Below are 20,831 nucleotides of genomic sequence, written 5' to 3'. Positions count from 1 at the left end.
TATGGCAGTATCAATTTGTGGTAGCAGGACAAAATAAGATCACTGTCACTACACGATCTGAGGAGCCTGCACGATATGAGGTGCGCGTGCGCAAAATGGCCGCCATCTTTGACAGCCCGCTTAGCCCAAAGTGTTTTGGAGAGCCACAGACTGCACTAAAGACAGACTGTAACTCGCTCAATTCTGAACCGATTATCATGACATTTAGTTTGTCATGAAGATAGAACAATTAATCATGCTACTGATTACGTGTTGGAATTAAATTCAGTTACGGGGCCGCTGACCCACGGACTTTGTGTGTGTGTGTTTGTGCTCACGGGGAACTTTAGGAGGGGGCGGGGGTGAGGACGCTGACGTGCGTTGCCTAGGCGACTGCGGGCTTTCCAAGATGGCGGCCGTTCTGCGCATGCGGTCCTCATATCGTGCAGGCTCCTCAGATCGTGTAGTGACAAGCACATTTAAACGTTCCCTGCGTTCCAAATCACATACTCTTGCTTTTTACTACACACTACATACTAAAGTACAGAAGAGTTTTAGTCTTTTTACTACACTACATACTAAAGTACAGAAGAGTTTTAGTCTTTTTACTACACTACATACTAAAGTAGGCTACAGAAGAGTTTTAGTCTTTTTACTACACTACTAAAGTAGGCTACAGAAGAGTTTTAGTCTTTTTACTACACTACATACTAAAGTACAGAAGAGTTTTAGGGCCACAGACAGGAGAGAAAGAAAAATCAGATGAGGTCGATTTTTTTTTTTATCATCTCGAGAAATGTTGAGAATGAAGACGAATACTCCAAAATGCTATTTGAGTTAGTGGGGCATTTATGTATTTTCAGCATACTACAATTGACGTGCATGTATTGGGACATCCTAAATCTTTTTTTGGCGTACTAAATAGTAGGGAAGTATGGGGATTGGAACGAGGGGAGAATCTACTGAATAGACATAAATTACATTAAGATAAAACAACACATCAGTTGTGAATAATCATTATAAATTAAAGCTAAATAGATATTAACTAATGAGGCACAAACTGCAGACATAAGCCTCATGTGGGTAATGGAGTTCTTTTGTGTAGGATTTGTTTAAGACAAATGTAAAAAGCCCATTTCTACTTTCTGCTTGTTTTTTTGTGCAAACATTGAAACGTTTTGCTTTCTTTATGACGACTGAAACATGAAAGGCAGGGAATGTTTAGTTTATTTCGGTCATTTATTTGACATCATTATGTTATGCATCCTTTGCAGTACTCAGAGGAGAGGGCGTCAGCTAGGGGTGCAACGGATCACAAAACTCACGGTTGGGATTTTGAAACGGTTTTCCACAGGTAATTGCAAAACAGCTTGTGTCAACATATGCTATTTGTAGTATTTAAAAACATAGTAGTGACTGAGTGGAGAGAGAAATATTGGCAGACAGATACAGCGAGGAAGAGACAGCTTTTTTTTTTTTAATTTTGCTTATTTACTTAGTGATCATCCCTGGCTTTAGACTCCCGCTGTAGCAAGCCGATCAGCTGGAGCAGCCAAATAGAGCCTAAATGAATAAATATTGTTACTAAACACAAGTTTAATATATATTTGATGCTACCCATTCAAACATTCCCTTTCCTACAATATTCAAGGCTAACCCTTCACTGTAATAATTTGTGGTACTCCTTATATATTAGTAATCAGTGTTTCCCCCAGAAAGTATCTTAGTCAAGGTGGTCACTGCCCCGGGTCATGGGAGGCGCAAGCATAGCTTGACTGCTGTGCATTATAGGGGTGATGAATGCAATCTTAGAGATTACATCCAGGCGAACCAAAAAATCTCAAAGATAGTTTAGGGGTTAGGGTTAATAGGGTAAAACAGATTTAAGTGCATATTCTCCTCTCAAAGTGCACCAGATTCATGCATTCAAATTTAAAGGGTACAAAAAACGTTCTGCCGGGGGAGCATGCCCCCGGACCGCCCTAGAGGGTTCGGGGAACCACACCACCGCTGCTGAAAAAAATTCTGCGGGAAACACTGTAATCACATTTGATTATTTTCGTATTTTATTCGAAACTTGAATTTCCATACAAAAGAGAAACTGGTTCAAAATACCAAACCAATCTGGCTGGTTTGACCAAGCAAAAACGAGAAACGGCTGGCTTGCCCAGAGTCGTTCAACGCACGACCGGATACTTTGACCAATATTCTCAACCCCGCCCTTCCATAAGGATAGGGCCAGCGGTGGAAACACTCGCCAGATCTAGCGCAAGCAAGCTGTCCCACTATGAGCTGCCCTGAGCCGCTCTGCTCGGTGGAAACCAGGCATAAGAATGAAAGACTTGAATTTTCATGAAACTGTAGTGTAATTGTAGGGACTCAGAGGGACAGCTGCCTCCTGCAACATAAACTATTTTTTCCCGCAGTATAAACGGTATGGCCAAATCTCTCCTGGTAGACACATTTCTACCGTTATACCGCCCAGCCCTACCTACTGCACACGATCAGTCTACACATCCAATTAATCAATACTTTGTAATGAAAACACGCTCCTGTGTATTTATGAACAGGTCTGACAAAGCTCCACCATTCACCTGACTCACCATAGACAATTCACTAAACAGTTTGTTTTCTTTCATCACTACAGACACATGGACTGAAAACCAGACGAACAGATTCACAGACTAAACGGACGACTTCCTCTGAGTGGGTTCAGCTCAACCTGCTGATACTCCACACACTGAAGGTGAGTTTGACAAAAAAAATTGAAAAATGAGTAGATGGGGGAGGGAACCAGGACTGACTGTACTCTCTGTCTGCTCTGTTCTCAGCTGCACAGACAAAATGGCTTCCAGATCAGAGGAGAATCTCAGCTGTCCGGTCTGTCATGAAGTCTTCAGAGATCCTGTTGTTCTTGCATGTAGCCACAGCTTCTGTAAAGAATGTCTGAATGGCTGGTGGAGAGTGAAACAAGAACGTCAGTGTCCAGTTTGTAAGACAATTTCTTCAGTCAGACAACCTCCTTGTAACCTGGTGTTAAAGAACCTGTGTGAGGCCTTCTTACTGGAGAGAGATCAGAAAGCTTCAGAGGCTCTCTGCCCTCTGCACTCTGAGAAACTCAAACTCTTCTGTCTGGACCATCAGCAGCCAGTTTGTCTCATCTGCAGAGATTCAGAAATACACAGCGACCACAGATTCAGACCCATCGATGAAGCTGCACGACAACCTAGGAAGGAACTTCATGAAACTCTGGAGCCCTTAAAGGAGAAGTTAAAGGTTTTTGAACAAGTTAAAGTGAAGTCTGATCAAACAGCAAATCACATAAAGGTCCAGGCCCGACGCACAGAGACGCAGATTAAGGATCAGTTTAAGAAGCTTCACCAGTTTCTAAAACAGGAAGAGAAGGCCAGGTTGGCTGCACTGAGGGAGGAAGAGGAGCAGAAGAGTCAGATGATGAAGGAGAAGATGGAGGCTCTGAGCAGAGAGATAGCAGCTCTTTCAGACACAGTCAGAGCCACAGAGGAGCAGCTGAGAGCTGAAGACGTCTCATTCCTGCTCAACTACAAGGCTGCAGTGGACAGAGTCCAGCAGCGCCCCCTGCCAGATGATCCACAGCTGCTCTCAGGAGCTCTGATAGACGAGGCCAAACACCTGGGCAACCTGACCTTCAACATCTGGAACAAGATGAAGGACATGGTCTCCTACACTCCTCTGGTTCTGGACCCAAACACTGCTCTTCCATGGCTCGTCCTGTCTGGAGATCTGACCAGTGTGAGACGAGGAGAGTATCAGCAGCTTCCTGATAATCCAGAGAGGTTCGATTTGACTTACTCTATCCTGGGCTCTGAGGGCTTTGACTCAGGGACTCACAGCTGGGACGTCCTGGTTGGAGACAATACATGCTGGTTACTGGGTGTCTCAGCAGAGTCTGTCCAGAGGAAGGGATGCAAATGGTCTGGATTATGGGGAATAATGTTCTGTGAAGGTGAATACTCAGCAGAGTCACCAAAAGGTCGAGACACTGTTCTCCAAGTGGAGCAGAAGCTCCAGAAGGTCAGAGTGAAGCTGGACTGGGACAGAGGGAAACTGTCCTTCTCTGATCCTGATACTAACACACACATACACACCATCACACACACGTTCACTGAGAAGATATTTCCATTGATTTATAATGGGGATAAAGTCCCTCTGAAGATACTACCACTGAAGGTCTGTGTGACAGTGGAATAGACCAGTTAGAGATAAATATAATATTTATTTCTCAAAAGGAAGTAGAAACACTCCCTGGCCATTATTTGCCCTTTCAAGAAGTCCAGTGGACGTAGGCAATGCTTCTAGTAAGTGAAACTCCTAAGAAGCTACAGTATGGTACAAGGTCCCTGAGACCTCACAATATGTTAGGTTGCAGTAACATTTGACCCTGAAAATATAATCAGTGTAAGTTCATCAAAGCAACCTCAAAATATTGTGCTCACAAGATTTAAAGCCCCAGTGACCTTGACCTTTCACCTATAACCAAAATATAATCAGTTCATCTTTGAGTTTTGAAGAAAATCTCTCAAAGTGTTCTTGAGATATTGCTTTCACATTACTCAAGGTCCAATTTGGTTTTGTTGGTCATCATCATGTGTGTTCTGCATGAAGGAAATGTGTTCAACTAACCTTTACAATAAATGGTTAAAAGTCGTTTGTTTTGCTGCCGTTTTTGTGTGGGTAAATGGGAAACTTCGAAAGCATCATATTTTACGCCCTACGTCTTGAAACAAGGGGTGGCACAACTTCCCCACTGGCACAATTTAGGCCACTCTCCCCTACTGTATAATCCTGATCTGTAGTTTTTTTGCAATAAATAGTTAAAAGTCATATGTTCTGCTGTCTTTTTGTGTGGGAAAATGGGCATCTCAGAAAGCATTATATTTTAAGGCAAACAGATGGCATACAGTATGAACACATCTCTTACACAGAGGTACAATATATATACAGTACAATATAAACACATCTCTTACACAGATGTACAATAGATAAACAGTGAAAAAATTATTCCACGCTTTTGCATTAGATTGAGGGATTGGAATATGTTAATATATGTGAACAGGCATTGAAAATATATATTATTTTATAGTTTCCAGATAATATATACTTTTTTCACTGTTTTGTTAAATAAATAAGTGCAAAATTGAGAAGTCAAAACTTATGGAGTCCACCCGAGTGGACATATGTAAAACTCTTTGAAAAATGTGTGTTTAAAAAAATTAAGTTATATTTATTTCTTTTCATGCCTAAAGAAGTATAACATCACTTGAGAAAAAAATCCAGACTAAGGATATCATAATTCATGCATGAAAGGGTTTGTTTAACTATTTGACTATTTACATAACACATATAATCACTAAACTTCACTTTCTCTGAATATAGGGGAGAGTGGCCTAAGTTGTGCCACTTTTTACTCAAAGTGACTTTAAAGTGAGGCCTTGACAGTAAAGTCTCCAACTCAAATATGTCCATATATTCCAGGGTGTTGTGCATCCCTGGCAATAAAAACTTTGGATCTGGAATACACTGTTGAAGAAATATAGCTTTTGGAAAAAAAGGTGTCTTGTGGCACAACTTGCCCCCTGTGTGGTGTAAGTTGTGCCACAAGAGAGAATACCATGGGGTAAATTGTGCCATTGATATATATCTCATAAACTGTAAAGCAAGACAAATCCATTAGAGAATTACTTATTTAAGGTTTATTTAAAGTAAATATTTTACAAAGATTGAAGGACAATTTTCTTAAACAAGGCCTAGCAGATCTAGGTGGTTTTACCTGCTAAGCTCACACTCTTTCTGGCCATCTGAACTCTCATCAATGGTGTCGTTAAGTGAAATGGAGATGTCAGTCTCTTCTGAGCTACTGTAGACAATCACTTTCTTTTGGTGACCAGCGTATACAGCCATGCCAATGGCACAACTCTCAGAAATGTACTTTGCAATAGCTGCTCCACCCTTGTAGAACCAACTGCCACCTGGCATATGCGATTCCCTCTCCATTTAAATCAAGGCTCAAAACCCATCTGTACACCCTGTTTTTTCCTCCCCATTAGCTATCTTACCTCTGCACTACTTACTTACCTCTGCACTACTATCTTTGTTTATATGTGGATGTCTGGGCTTTATGTCTTTTATTTTGGTTATTGTTATTTTACCTTCATTTTTTACCTACTGAATGCACTATGTAAAGCACTTTGGACAGTGCAAACTATTATAAATGTGCTTTTATAAATACATTTTACTTACTTACTTACTTATAACTCACCTAGGCCCTCTGGCACAAATCACCCCATCCCCAGAATTGTGGATAATAAGCATGATGCAGCAGTATAGGGCTGACATTGTGCTAACTATATAGACACAAAGTGTAGCATACTAAAGCACTAAAACATGTGTCAAATGTTTTCAAACGTGTCTATAATTGTTCAGACACAGTAATCAAAAAACCTTGATCATGGAAATTTTACTTTGAAAGGCAAAAAATAGTTGTTTTAGCTTAAATGTGCTTATATCTTATTCCTTGTGTCTCCCTTCTTTACAGGATGAGTCAAATGGATGGCTCTTCTTAAATATGTGGTCACATTTCCAATTTCTTCTATGGTTTTCTAGAAACAAGGGGTGGCACAACTTCCCCACCGGCACAATTTAGGCCACTCTCCCCTACTGTATAATCCTGATCTGTAGTTTTTTTGCAATAAATAGTTAAAAGTCATATGTTCTGCTGTCTTTTTGTGTGGGAAAATGGGCATCTCAGAAAGCATTATATTTTAAGGCAAACAGATGGCATACAGTATAAACACATCTCTTATACAGAGGTACAAAAGATTAACAGTAGCCTCAGGCAGGTACTTGTTGAACTGGTTTTCACGTGACTGAGTTTATATTGGACTGGGAAGTTATGAGGGTGTGACGGCGTCCTCAGATCACACACACACCAGGACTGAGCAGGATGAAATGAGCAGCGTCTTCTCTCCCAGTGTTTCCTCCACATGAAGGTGGAAAGTGTCTGTAAGTCGACCTGAAGTCAGTTCAGCAGGTGAGAATCCTCCCAGAGAAACCTGTAAATGTCTGATCATCAGGATCACTTTGATCACATTGTGCTGTGTCGCTGTTTAACTGGACGGTAGAAATGTTTCTTGATGCTGATTGGCTGTTTCTTAATATCTATGTGTGATATGCTGTAGATTTCCGGATTAGGGAACAATGACTTTAGAAAATATTCCTATCTAATATTGTTAGTTTGATCAGTAGGATCAGGAGCAGTTTGATTGTAACCTGAGCTCACATCAGCAGTGAAACACACAGGATATGTCTGAACTGGTGCCACACCTTGAATCAACTTGGTTGAGCTGCTTTTATCATGTGATGCTTATCATTTATTGGTGCTGAAACAACTATAAAAATGTTACAGATTAATATTTCTTTCGATATGTCTTTGTTTTTTTTGGTGAAATCTTTCAATCAACCTAATTAAAAAGCTCAAATAACTGCCGTCTGAAAGCCTGCCCTGGCTCCCCAGATTCACATAAACAAATCTATGATTTGCATCAACAGCAGCCAGTATCACTACAGAGAATCAGCCTTTGTTGTTACGGAAGGTGCTGCCTGAATGACCAGGAAGCTGTATGTAGGGGAGAGTGGGGTGAGTTGTGGTGAAACTCATAATATTAGAATAACTCATGGAAAATGTATTTTTTAATGTAATTCAATTCAAAAAGGGAAAGTTCTACATATTCTAGATGTATTAGACGTATAGTGATATATTAGTATTTTTTTGTTTAACTTTGAACCAGCTTACAGCTCATGAACATCAGAAGTCCAGCATCTCAAAATATTAGAATATTCCATAAGGCCAATAACAAAAAATATTTACGATTTAGAAATGTCGCACAAGTATTTTCATGCATCTACTATATACAGTGGCTTGCAAAAGTATTCATACCCCTTGAAATTTTCTTCATTTTGTCACGTTACAACCACATACGTTCATTTATTTTATTGGGATCGTATATGGCACCAACACAAAGTGGCGCAACATTGTGAAGTGGAATGAAAATAGAACGTGGTTTTAATTTTTTTTTTATAAATAAAAAACTGAAAAGTGTGGCGTGCAAAAGTATTCAGCCCCCCCCCTGAGTCAATGCTTTGTAGAACCACCTATAATATATTGGAGTATTTCTGTACCAGCTTTGCACATCTAGAGACTGATATACAGTGCTTTGTGAAAGTTTGTGAACCCCTTGAGCCTTTTGGAATTGTATTTATTTTAACCATTATTAATTCATTATTATCAATACCAGTATTTTTTTGTTTGTTTATCAATTAAAAAATTTTCTCTTCCAGAAATCAACTATTAAAACAGATAAAACAAATGATTTGACAAATGTTGTATGTGCAAAAGTTTGGGAACCCTGAGCTGCATTGCTTAAATGGAGCAGGTGAACACAATCAGGTGGGCCAAATCGAGTGATGAAATGGACCAATGTATTGAGAGATCTTTAGGGAAGAAATTGGGCGGCACTAGATAAAACCAGGACAGTTTAGGCTCACCAAACTGAACCCATACAGGTCAGACATGCTCAAAGGGGAAAAAATCTCAGGATCTCAGGAATAGAGTTGTGATGTTGCACATTTGTGTGGCGACAGCTATAAATTCATATAAAAAAGTTTGAGCTCCATTGATCCACCGTGAGGCAAATCATCTACAAATGGAGAGCTTTAAGAGTGACTTAACATCTGCCTAGAAGTGGACTACCTTCAACAATATCCTCAAGCGCCACAAGAAAAGGGATTTTTCAGGTAAAAGCCAATCCAAACATTACGATCTTATTATCTGGAGATTTGCAGACCATTTGCCACCACCATTCTTCACTTGGGAGAAGGTTCTCTTGGTGGTAGGCAGAGTTGCATTTTTGCCCAAACATGGCGGTTTTGGTTGTGACCAGTTCAATTTTGGACAAATCTGTCCACAGAAAAGACTTCAGATATCTCCAGGTGCTCTCTAGCAAAGTTGTGACAAGCAGTTTTTGTTCTTTGTTGAGAGCAGAGGCTTCTTCAGCAACCCTCCCTTGAAAGCCATGTTGACTTATTCTTATTCTTATTGTGGAACCATGCACATCTGTCCCAGATGCTGCAAGAGAGGTCTGCAAATCACTAGATGTAATGTTTGGGTTGGCTTTTAACTGAAAAATAACTTTTCTTGTGGCGCACGAAGATATTTTTGAAGGAAGTCCACTTATAGGCAGAAGTGTGATGTCACGAGAAAGAGAAATATAGGGTTAAAAAAACACTCTTTCTGCCTTTTCTCAGGCTAGGATGAACCAATTTCAATTTTTTTGCACATTTATACTCCATAGGATCTCAGAATTCAATACACCTTCATATTCCCACCGGTGAAGTAGGCCTTTAAGTGTTAGTTAATAGTTTATATATGTTATTGGGACGTTATTCTAAAGTTGCAACTATTCCTCATTTACAAACAATTAATAAATGAGGAATAGTTGCAACTTTAGAATAACGTCCCGATAACACATATAAACTATTAACTGATACTTAATAAGTCATTAGTAAGTAATTCACTACTAGCTTGAAAATTATCTATCAGCTATCTATAAAGCACAGTTATAAATCCTTAACAAACGGTTAACTGTCATTTAACAAGTCATTTATAACCAATTAACTAAAAGTTTATTAATGGTCTATTAACTGTCTGTAAGGCATTGTTACAAATCCTTAACAAACTGCTAACAAACACTTAACAAATCATTAATAAATCATTAATTAAGAGTTTACTAATGATCTATTAACGAGTTACAACGGATAGTTATTATAAAGTGTTACCCAATTTGTTTTCTTTTCATCACAACAGAGACAAGGACTGAAAACCAGGCGAGCTGATTCACCGTCAGACCAAACCAACAACTTCCTCTTAGATAGTTCCCACTGCTGCATCAATCTGCTGACACTCCACACACTGAAGGTGAGTTTGACTAAACTCATTCAAAAGCTAGTAGATAGGGGAGGGAAGCCACGCATGACTGTACTTTCTGTCTGCTCTGTTTTCAGCTGCACAGACAAAATGGCTTCCAGATCAGAGGAGGATCTCAGCTGTCCGGTCTGTCATGAAGTCTTCAGAGATCCTGTTGTTCTGGCATGTAGCCACAGCTTCTGTAAATACTGTCTGAATAACTGGTGGAGAGTGAAACAAATATGTGAGTGTCCAGTTTGTAAGACCATTTCTTCAAACGGACAACCTCCTTGTAACCTGGTGTTAAAGAACCTGTGTGAGGCCTTCTTACTGGAGAGAGATCAGAAAGCTTCAGAGGCTCTCTGCCCTCTGCACTCTGAGAAACTCAAACTCTTCTGTCTGGACCATCAGCAGCCAATTTGTGTTGTGTGCATAGATTCAGAAATACACAGCGACCACAGATTCAGACCCATCGCTGAAGCTGCACGACAACACAAGAAGGAACTTCAGGAAACTCTGGAGCCCTTAAAGAAGAAGTTGACGTTTTTTCAACAAGTTAAAGGGAAATTTAATCGAACAGCAGAACACATAAAGGTCCAGGCCCGACGCACAGAGACACAGATTCAGGATCAGTTTAATAAGCTTTACCAGTTTCTAGAAGAGGAAGGTACGGCCAGGATGGCTGCATTGTCGGAGGAAGAGGAGCAGAAGAGTCAGATGATGAAGGAGAAGATGGAGGCTCTAAATAAAGACATAGCAGCTCTTTCAGACACAGTCAGAGCCACAGAGGAGCAGCTGAGAGCTGAAGACGTCTCATTCCTGCTCAACTACAAGGCTGCAGTGGACGGAGTCCAGCAGCGCCCCCTGCTGGATGATCCACAGCTGCTCTCAGGAGCTCTGATAGACGAGGCCAAACACCTGGGCAACCTGACCTTCCACATCTGGAACAAGATGAAGGACATTGTCTCCTACACTCCTCTGGTTCTGGACCCAAACACTGCTCATCCAAGACTCATTGTCTCTGAAGATCTGACCAGTGTTGGACAAGGAAGTAGAAGGAGGCGTCCTGATAATCCAGAGAGGTTTGATTATTTCTGCTCTATCCTGGGCTCTGAGGGCTTTGACTCAGGGACTCACAGCTGGGACGTCCAGGTTGGAGACAGTACAAGCTGGTTTTTCGGTGTGCTACCAGAGTCTGTCCAGAGGAAGGGACTCATGCGGTCGGGGTTCTGGGGAATATTGTTCCGTAAAGGTAAATACTTAGAAGAGTCACCAAGAGCTCCATCAACTGTTATCAAAGTGCAGAAGAAGTTCCAGAAGATCAGAGTGACTCTGGACTGGAAAAAAGGAAAACTGTCGTTCTCTGATCCTGATACTAACACACGCATACACACCATCACACACACTTTCACTGAGAAGATGTTTCCATTGATTTTCAATGGGGATAAAGTTCCTCTGAAGATATCACCTGGGCGACTGTGGCTCAGTTGGTAGAGCGGGTCGGCTGATGATCAAAGGGTTGGAGGTTCGATCCCTGCCCTGCCACCTGTGTCATAGTTGTTGTGTCCTTGGGCAAGACACTTAACCTACCTTGGCTCGTGTGAATGTCGATAGTTAGCCTGCTATCGGTGTATGAATGTGTGTGTGAATGGTAAAGTGGGAAAGGAAAACAGGTCTCCCTTGAAAAAGAGTCTTCGGTCTCAATGGGATTTACCTGTATAAATAAAAGGTTAAAAAATATATATATATAACATTGTCCCACCATTTTTAACTTCAGTCTTAAGGTGCGAACACACTAGGCATTTTACACGCGTAAGATTTACGTGCGTAACGCAGCTAAAATGTTGCTTGATCATTTTGTGTCAAAAATGGTTATACGCGCGTAACGTGCCTAGTCTCCCTCCCGATATTGTATTTCCCTTATCAACCATGGCTGATCAGACCTGACACAACAGCGTGCATGTCCGCACAAAAACAACAACAACACGGCCAACAACTGTGCCAAAAGACAAACTGAACAGCACAAATAGCCTAGCATTAAAACAGCATTGCATATTCACGGCAGCTACATAACAAACAAAGTTACAGCAGCATCGGTGCACGGCGGCACAACATAAAGGCAAGTAGCCAAAATTACCCTACCTGGCTGTGACAGGGGACCGTGGCTGGCGTAGATCAACACCGGTGCTTCGTGTACTTGTCGTGAAAGTCCCGCTGACAGTCGTCATGTTTGGGTTCATAATATGAGGCGCTAGCCGCCCGCACACAACAGGGTGAGTTAACTAATGCTATACGGCGCTAACTTTGTTTATCGGCTAAAGCACAGCTACACATATTCACTGAATTAACCAGGAAGTCCATTCTCCTGGTTTACTTTCCCCACGTCTTCTAACCCCCCGAGCGGCTTCATACAGCACCGGCCGCCCGCAATACATTTTTCTCCTCGGTGTCTCTCATCAGCCTCTGTGTACAGTACACTGTTCTCCGACCCTGCCAATGTATGTGACGTCGGGTCAAGCTCAACGCTGATTGGCCAACGCGGCTAATCGTCTCGCGTAGGAGCAACAAAAGTTCAATTTTTTGAACTCCTCGCGTAGCTGCGTAATATATTCGCGCGTAATATATACGCACGTAATATATACGCGCGTAAAAATGTTGCTTTAGCGCGAGTGAAAATGTTGCTTTAGCACGAGTGACGCATTTACGCGCCATGTACGCGCGTAAACCAATGGTTCCCTATGGAAAAACGGCCGATTTCATACGCGTCTGTACGCGTGTAAAGTGCCTAGTGTGTTCGCACCTTTAGAGATAAAGACGAGGATTCAAGTTGTTGTTTATTTCTTAAAGGGAACTAAAAACGACCCCTGGCAGTTATTCGCCTCCTTTCAGCATACAATTGCTGAACAGTGAAAGTCCAGTGGTGGTAGGCAACATGGTACAAGGTCACTGTGTCCTCATTTGTATGACTTGACTTATATAGCGATTTCTAGCCAATTTTCTCAGCCCCATAGCGCTTTACATTTCTTACCACATTCACCCATTCACACACACATTCATACACCGATGGCAGTAGCTGCCATGCAAGGCTCCCTCTGAACCATCAGAAGCAATGTGGGGTTCAGGGTCTTGCCCAGGGACACTTCGACATGTGGCAGGTAGGCAACCTCCCTACCCACTTCGCCACTGCCTTTTATCGTATGACATTATATCACTTATTATCTGCTCTTCATGTTTGGTTCATTTAGTTTAGTTTAGTTTAGTTTTATTTGTGCAAATAAACAAGATTAAAAAAATGGCAAGAAGATGCGCATAGACATACATAAATGCACGGGTGGGACAAAAGAAACCCCGAAGGGCTTATGAAGGATGTCCACCTGACATTAAAATACAATAAAGAAATAAAGTAAAAGAAAAAAAGAAAAAAAAAGACAAACAAACAAAAATAAAAGAAAAACAAAAATAAAATTAAAGAGATAAAACTACAAAGTCATGTTACAAAAATGAAAATACATCTAAGTACATGTAAAAAAGCAATGTAAAGATGTAACTAACAAGCAACAAGACAATATAACATACATTCAGTTTAACACATTATCGTAAGCTTTTAAAATTAGGTACATTTTAAGATGTTTTTTGAAAGTAACTAAAGATGATTGTTTACGTAGAGTAACAGGAAAGCTGTTCCAAATGACTGGACCTCTATCCCTAATTGAAAACTGTCCAAGATTTGTTCTGTAAAACTGACGGTGAAGGAGATCTACAGATCTGGTCTGATGACTATGGATCTGTGATCTGGTTATAGAAAAACATTTAGCCTTTTACATGTAAGCGATACTGATGTTCATGTTTTTTTCTTTGTATATTCTTCGAGTTCTGTAAATATATCAATTGTTTATTATTTCAGAAATCATCAAGTTATTTAAACACATATGGAGCCAGTTGAGGTGGTTCGGGCATCTGGTAAGAATGCCCCCTGGGGGCCAAACCTACTGATTCAGAGGGGTCCGGCTGAAAGGAGGCCCCGGGGAAGACCAAGGACTAGGTTGAGAGATTATATCTCCACACTGGGAACGCCTCGGGATCCCCCAGTCAGAGCTGGTTGATGTGGCCCGGGAAATAGTTTTTGGTTTAAGATGATGATGATCATGATATATATGTAGCTAAAATTAAAATCTGCAAAGATCATGTAGCTGCTGGATAGCTCAGAAGGTAACACCACTTACTTTGATACAGGAAACCAGGGTTCAATTCCTGGTCAGGCCGGGGCCAGTCCAGTGAGGGTCGTTAGGCAAGATCCTTAATGCTAACTGCCTACCTCAAGTCGCTTTGCATAAAACTGTTTGCTTTGTGACATGTAATGTAATCATGTGTTTTTATCCCTGTTACTGTCAAAGCTACATAATCTATAAATATGTACCATACTAATCACTTTCTCTGAATATTTAAAACTGGATCTGCCATTTCTTTGCAATAAATGGTTAAAAGTGATATTCTCTGCAGCCTTTGTTTACATCATATGTTTACATCATATGTACAATTTATGTTAAATGTTTACATTTATCAATGTTGCACTGACCAACAGTGTTGGGAAAGTTCTTTTTCTACGTGAACTAGTTCAAAGTTCAGTTCACACACTTTAAAATGAACGAGTTCAGTTCATAGTTCATAATTCAAAATGCTGAACTAAGTTCATAGTTCTTTTTTATTCAATATGTTGCTGCAGGCTATTATTTTTCTAAATAATTGCCACATACCATATAGAACCACAGACAGAAATTATTTCAATAACATTCAGTCCACACTAGAAGCCAGCTGCAGCGTTTACCCCTACAGTATATTCTCAAAAACATGAGGAAAAAGTTGCTGTTTGAATTGCTTTTTAATGAGGAATTATTCAAACAAAAACGGTTAAGGTGCAAATGTTTTTCCATTTTTATAATTTTCCAAACCTGGAAACAATTCACATGAAATTTCACTCAAAGAAAGCAATACTGGAAAAATAAACCAGGGAGGTTCTACAAACAAATTAGGCCTACAACTTAAAATAGTAAAACCCTCAAGGAGACCATTTTAAACTGCAGTATACTGTTAATAACAAAGTCCAGAAGATGTGTTGACATACTTATTAACACAAACACAATCTGAGGTAGGTAACAGTCATACGAAGAAGAGGTAGAACCTGAGGCTAGGTCCATGGTCTGAGTAAGCGCAACTGCATTAATTTGCTTTTGTTTTTTCCCGCGGTGTTTTGCATTTTGATGACGCAGCGGCGGTGCGACGCTGTGGTGGCATGTGTTGCCAGATTGGGTGTTTTTCAGCTACATATTAAGGGCTGTTTACGCTGTCTTTTTGCGGGGTTTTCTATAAAATCTGGCACTCGATGAACGATTGAACGACTGAGCGCCGTTCACAAACGCCAGAATGAGCGCGTTCGCAATAACGTTCATCAGGCAGAAATACATACGTTCAGTTCACGTTCGCCCCCAATATGAACGAGTTCATGAACGATCGTTCATTGAACTCGTTCAGGCACAACACTACTGACCAACCTGGAGTGGGGGTTATGTAGCATCCAGCAGGTAGCTAGCCAGCAGTTGCCGGGGGGCAGGGCAACGGATCCAGGCAAAATCAAAATCAGGAGCCAATCGGGCCCTCGAGAACAGTCCAGTGAGCAAGACAAGCAATGATCAAGTGATGATCAGTCACTTACTGGTGAGATAAAAATAACACTATTTAGTCGCAGAATGCAAAGCAGCAACAGTGTCCTCACCCATAAACTTCCTCCATTTCAGTAGCAACATGCCCATTAGAGAGCAATACTGTGTATTAACACTTGTTGTTTTTTCCCGGGGCTCACACAGTACTGACAGTTAGTAGATCATGAGGAGATACACAGATTTTTACAAAAAGTGATTTTGACAACATGCGTTCTCCAGAATTGCTGACATCACCTTTAAGTATGGGCTAAAGCAATATCATACTATAGCTAATTATTGCAGGGAGGCAAATAATTACCCTCAGGCAGTTAGAGGAGGGGAGGCGGGGAAACAATCGTAACTTGTTGAACTGGTTTTCACGTCACACTGATATTTGTTTTAGACTTTGACTGTGAAGTTATGAGGGTGTGACGGCGTCCTCAGATCACACACACACCAGGACTGAGCAGGATGAAATGAGCAGCGTCTTCTCTCCCAGTGTTTCCTCCACACATGAAGGTGGAAGGTGTCTGTAAGTCGACCTGAAGTCAGTTCAGCAGGTGAGAATCCTCCCAGAGAAACCTGTAAATGTCTGATCATCAGGATCACTTTGATCACATTGTGCTGTGTCGCTGTTTAACTGGACGGTAGAAATGTTTCTTGATGCTGATTGGCTGTTTCTTAATATCTTTTTGAACTATGCTGTAAAGTTTCTCTCTTAGTTAAAGAGCAATGCATTTAGCATGCGTTTAGAATGATTGTGATATTGTTAGTTTGTTCAGTAGAATCAACAGCAGTTTAATTGTAATCTGAGCTCACATGACATGTCTGAACTGGTGCCACACCTTGAATCTACTTGGCTGAGCTGCTTTTATCATGTGATGTTTATCATCATATATTGGTGGTAAAACAACTATAAAAATGTTACAGATTAATATTTCTTTCCACATTTCTTTATTTTTTGGTGAAATCTTTCAATCTACTTTAGTCCTGATCGAAACATCCAAGTAACTGCCGTCTGAAAGCCTGCCCTGGCTCCCCAGATTCACATAAACAAATCTATGATTTGCATCAACAGCAGCCAGTATCACTACAGAGAATCGGCCTTTGTAGTTACGGAAGATGCTGCCTGAATGACCAGGAAGCTGTATGTAGGGGAGAGTGGGGTGAGTTGTGGTGAAACTCATAATATTAGAATAACTCATGGAAAATGTATTTTCTAATGTAATTCAATTCAAAAAGTGAAAGTTCTATATATTCTGGATGTATTAGACATACACTCACCGGCCACTTTATTAGGTACACCTGTTCAACCTAATCAACCAATCACATGGCAGCAATTTAATGCATTTATGCATTTAGACGTGGTCAAGACAATGTACTGAAGTATAACCGAGCATCAGAATGGGGAAGAAAGGGGGTGTAGGTGACTTTGAACATGGCATGGTTGATGGTGCACGGCAGGATGGATCCATACTTTCATGTTGTTTACGCCAAATTCTGAACCTGCCATCTGAATGTCGCAACTGAAATCGAGACTCATCAGACCAGGCATGATTTTTCAATCTTCTATTGTCCAATATTGGTGATCCTTTGAGAATTGTAGCCCCATTTTCCTGTTTTTAGCTGACAGGAGTGGCACCCGGTGGGGTCTTTGTTGCTGTAGCCCATCTGCTTCAAGGTTGGTCGTGTTTTGCGTTCAGAGATGGTATTCTGCATACCCTGGTTGTAGCGAGTGGTTATTTTAGTTACTGTTGCCTTTCTATCATCTTAAACCAGTATTCCCATCCTCCACTGACCTCTGACTTCAACAAGGCATTTTACGTCCACACAAATGCCGCTCACTAGATATTTTTTCTTTTTCGGACCATTCTCTGTAAACCCTAAAGACGGTTTGGAGTGAAAATCCCAGTAGATCAGCAGTTTCTGAAATACTCATACCAGCCCTCCTGGCACCCTAAACATTGCCATGTTCAAAGTCACTTAAAACCCCTTTCTTCCCCATTCTGTTGCTCGGTTTCAACTTCAATAAGTTGTCCCGTCCAGGTCTACATGCCTAAATGCATTGAGTTGCTGACATGTGATTGGCTGATTAGTTATATGTGTTTACAAGAAAATTAACCGCTGTACCTAATGAAGTGGTCGGTGAGTGTATAGTGATATGAGAAAAATCGGGACGGATGACCACCTTACATGAAACGACTGAGATTAAGGGCGTATGCCACAACTCCAGCAAGACTCCAGACTCCAGCAGACTAACAGAAACAAATCTATAATTTGCATCAGCCAGAGAAGTGGTTTATAGACAATTCACGAAACATTTGTTTTCTTTCATCACTACAGAGACGGACTGAAAACCAGGCGAAGTGATTCACCGTCAGACCAAACTAACAACTTCCTCTTAGATAGTTCCCACTGCTGCTTGAACCTGCTGACACTCCACACACTGAAGGTGAGTTTGACTTAAATCATTAAAAAGCTAGTAGGAGGAGGAGGAGGGAGGGGAGCCACGCCTTACTGTATTCTCTGTCTGCTCTGTTTTCAGCTGCACAGACAAAATGGCTTCCAGATCAGAGCAGAATCTCTGCTGTTCCGTCTGTCATGAAGTGTTTAGAGATCCTGTTCTTCTGCCATGTGGCCACAGCTTCTGTAAAGAATGTCTGAATAACTGGTGGAGACAGAGACAAGAACGTGAGTGTCCCGTTTGTCAGACAATTTCTTCAATCAGACAACCACCTTGCAACCTGGTGTTAAAGAACCTGTGTGAGGCCTTCTTACTGGAGAGAGATCAGAAAGCTTCAGAGGCTCTCTGCCCTCTGCACTCTGAGAAACTCAAACTCTTCTGTCTGGACCATCAGCAGCTGGTTTGTCTCATCTGCAGAGATTCAGAAATACACACAGACCACAGATTCAGACCCATCGCTGAAGCTGCACGACAACCTAGGAAGGAACTTCAGGAAACTCTGAAGCCCTTAAAGGAGAAGTTAAAGGTTTTTGAACAAGTTAAAGTGATATCTGACAAAACAGCAAAACACATAAAGGTCCAGGCCCGACGCACAGAGACGCAGATTAAGGATCAGTTTAAGAAGCTTCACCAGTTTCTAGAAGATGAGGAGAAGGCCAGGTTGGCTGCACTGAGGGAGGAAGAGGAGCAGAAGAGTCATATGATGAAGGAGAAGATGGAGGCTCTGAGCAGAGAGATAGCAGCTCTTTCAGACACAGTCAGAGCCACAGAGGAGCAGCTGAAAGCTGAAGACGTCTCATTCCTGCTCGACTACAAGGCTGCAGTGGAAAGAGACCAGAAAAGCCTCCTGCTGGATGATCCACAGCTGCTCTCAGGAACTTTGATAGACGAGGCCAAACACCTGGGCAACCTGACCTTCAACATCTGGAAGAAGATGAAGGACATGGTCTCCTACACTCCTCTGGTTCTGGACCCAAACACTGCTCATCCAATATACATCCTGTCTGAAGATCTGACCAGTGTGAGACGAGGAGAGAAACAGCAGCTTCCTGATAATCCAGAGAGGTTTGATCATTCATGGTCAGTCCTGAGCTCTAGGGGTTTTAACTCAGGGACTCACAGCTGGGACGTCCAGGTTGGAGACAATACAAGCTTGTATCTGGGTGTGTTAACAGAGTCTTCAAAAAGGAAAGGAAAGAAACAGTTTGGGTTCTGGGGACTAGGGTTCTGTAAAGGTGAATACTCAGCACGGTCACCACTCGCTCGAGACACTGTTCTCCAAGTGGAGCAGAAGCTCCAGAAGATCAGAGTGAAGCTGGACTGGAACAGAGGGAAACTGTCCTTCTCTGATCCTGATACTAAAACACACATACACACCTTCACACACACTTTCATTGAGAAGATGTTTCCGTTGATTTATAACGGGGATAAAGTCCCTCTGAAGATATTACCAGTGAAGGTATGTGTGACAGTTGAATAGACCAGTTAGAGATAAAGATGATGTTTATTCCTCAAAAGGAACTATAAACACTCCCTGGCCATTATTTGCCCTTTCAAGAAGTCCAGTGGAGGTAGGCAATGCTTCTAGTAAGTTAAACTCCTAAGAAGCTACAGTATGGTACAAGGTCCCTGAGACCTCACAATATGTTAGGTTGCGGTAATATTTGACCCTGAAAATATAATCAGTGTAAGTTTATCAAAGCAACCTCAAAATATTGTGCTCACAAGATTTAAAGCCCCAGTGACCTTGACCTTTCACTTATAACCTCCAAAATATAATCAGTTCAAATCCCTCAAAGCGTTCTTGAGATATTGCTTTCACATTATTCAAGGTCCAATTTGATTTTGTTTTTCATCATCATCATCGTCAAACACTTATCTGGGGTTGGGTCAGCTCAAGCAGGGGACCCCAAACTTCTCTTTCCCCAGGCCACATTAACCAGTTCTGATTGGGGGATCCCGAGGTGTTACCCGGCCGGTGTGGAGATATAATATCTCCAGCTAGTCCTGGGTCTTCCTCCTCCCAGCTGGACCCAGAGCTTTCAGCAGTTCCTGATGGATCTTATCAACCCCTGAGGGACCTTGAGACCACAGCTCCCCGCCGCAGCTTCAGTAATGGAAGTTTTGAACATTTCCTACTCGAGTTCAATCCCCCCCAACTTCCACAGGGAGCCAGAAAAGCTCTGCCGGAGGTGTGAGTTGAAGATCTCTGGAACAGGCGCCTCCTCTGGACGCTCCCAGTTCACCCACACTACTGGTTTGGGCTCACAAGGTCACACAAACTTACACACACACCAGGTCCGTCCAAAATCTCCCCCCACTATTTGACCCAACTTACAACCAGAGAGCTGGAGATCTACATCCCCATAGCCAGCCGCCCGGGTCTCGTCCGTCGGGAGACCTGACCTTCATGTCACCCGGTCCCTTTCCCTGGATGGCTGTGGTGAAGTGTGTAGGGCGGTCGTCCACTGGGTTACAGGGTCGGTGGTTCGATCCCCCGTCTCCCCGCCACATGTCTAAGTGTCCCTGGGCAAAGAGACACTGAACCCTAAATGTCTCCTGATAGTTAGCGTGCACCCTGCGTGGTAACCATATGAATGTGTGTGTGATTAGGTGAACGTGTACAAAACGAAGGAAGCGCTCTGGTTCTGTGAAAAACCAGGGAAAAGCGCTGTATAAGTGGAGTCCATTT

The 20,831-nt window shown here is 41.8% G+C and overlaps 2 protein-coding genes across 2 annotated transcripts; both read left to right on the top strand.

Annotated features, from left to right (window-relative positions):
• Window positions 1–2,823: 2,823 nt before the first annotated feature.
• On the top strand, window positions 2,824–4,209 carry LOC307249182 (E3 ubiquitin-protein ligase TRIM35-like; the record flags this gene model as incomplete). Its single annotated transcript, XM_080025819.1, has 1 exon — window positions 2,824–4,209. One exon carries the CDS (start codon window positions 2,824–2,826, stop codon window positions 4,207–4,209), a length of 1,386 nt encoding a protein of 461 aa, XP_079881945.1.
• Window positions 4,210–10,090: 5,881 nt separating this feature from the next.
• Window positions 10,091–20,337, top strand: LOC307249181 (nuclear factor 7, ovary-like; the record flags this gene model as incomplete). The annotated part of the gene is made up of 3 exons (XM_080025818.1): window positions 10,091–11,225; window positions 19,363–19,598; window positions 20,167–20,337. 3 exons carry the CDS (start codon window positions 10,091–10,093, stop codon window positions 20,335–20,337), a joined length of 1,542 nt encoding a protein of 513 aa, XP_079881944.1.
• Window positions 20,338–20,831: the final 494 nt, after the last annotated feature.

This window comes from Ammodytes marinus, assembly GCF_949987685.1.
Source record: "Ammodytes marinus genome assembly, chromosome: 4".
Lineage (NCBI taxonomy): Eukaryota > Metazoa > Chordata > Actinopteri > Uranoscopiformes > Ammodytidae > Ammodytes > Ammodytes marinus.
The sequence above is the reverse complement of the archived record's forward strand: the minus strand, read 5'-3'. Positions and strand labels throughout refer to the sequence as shown.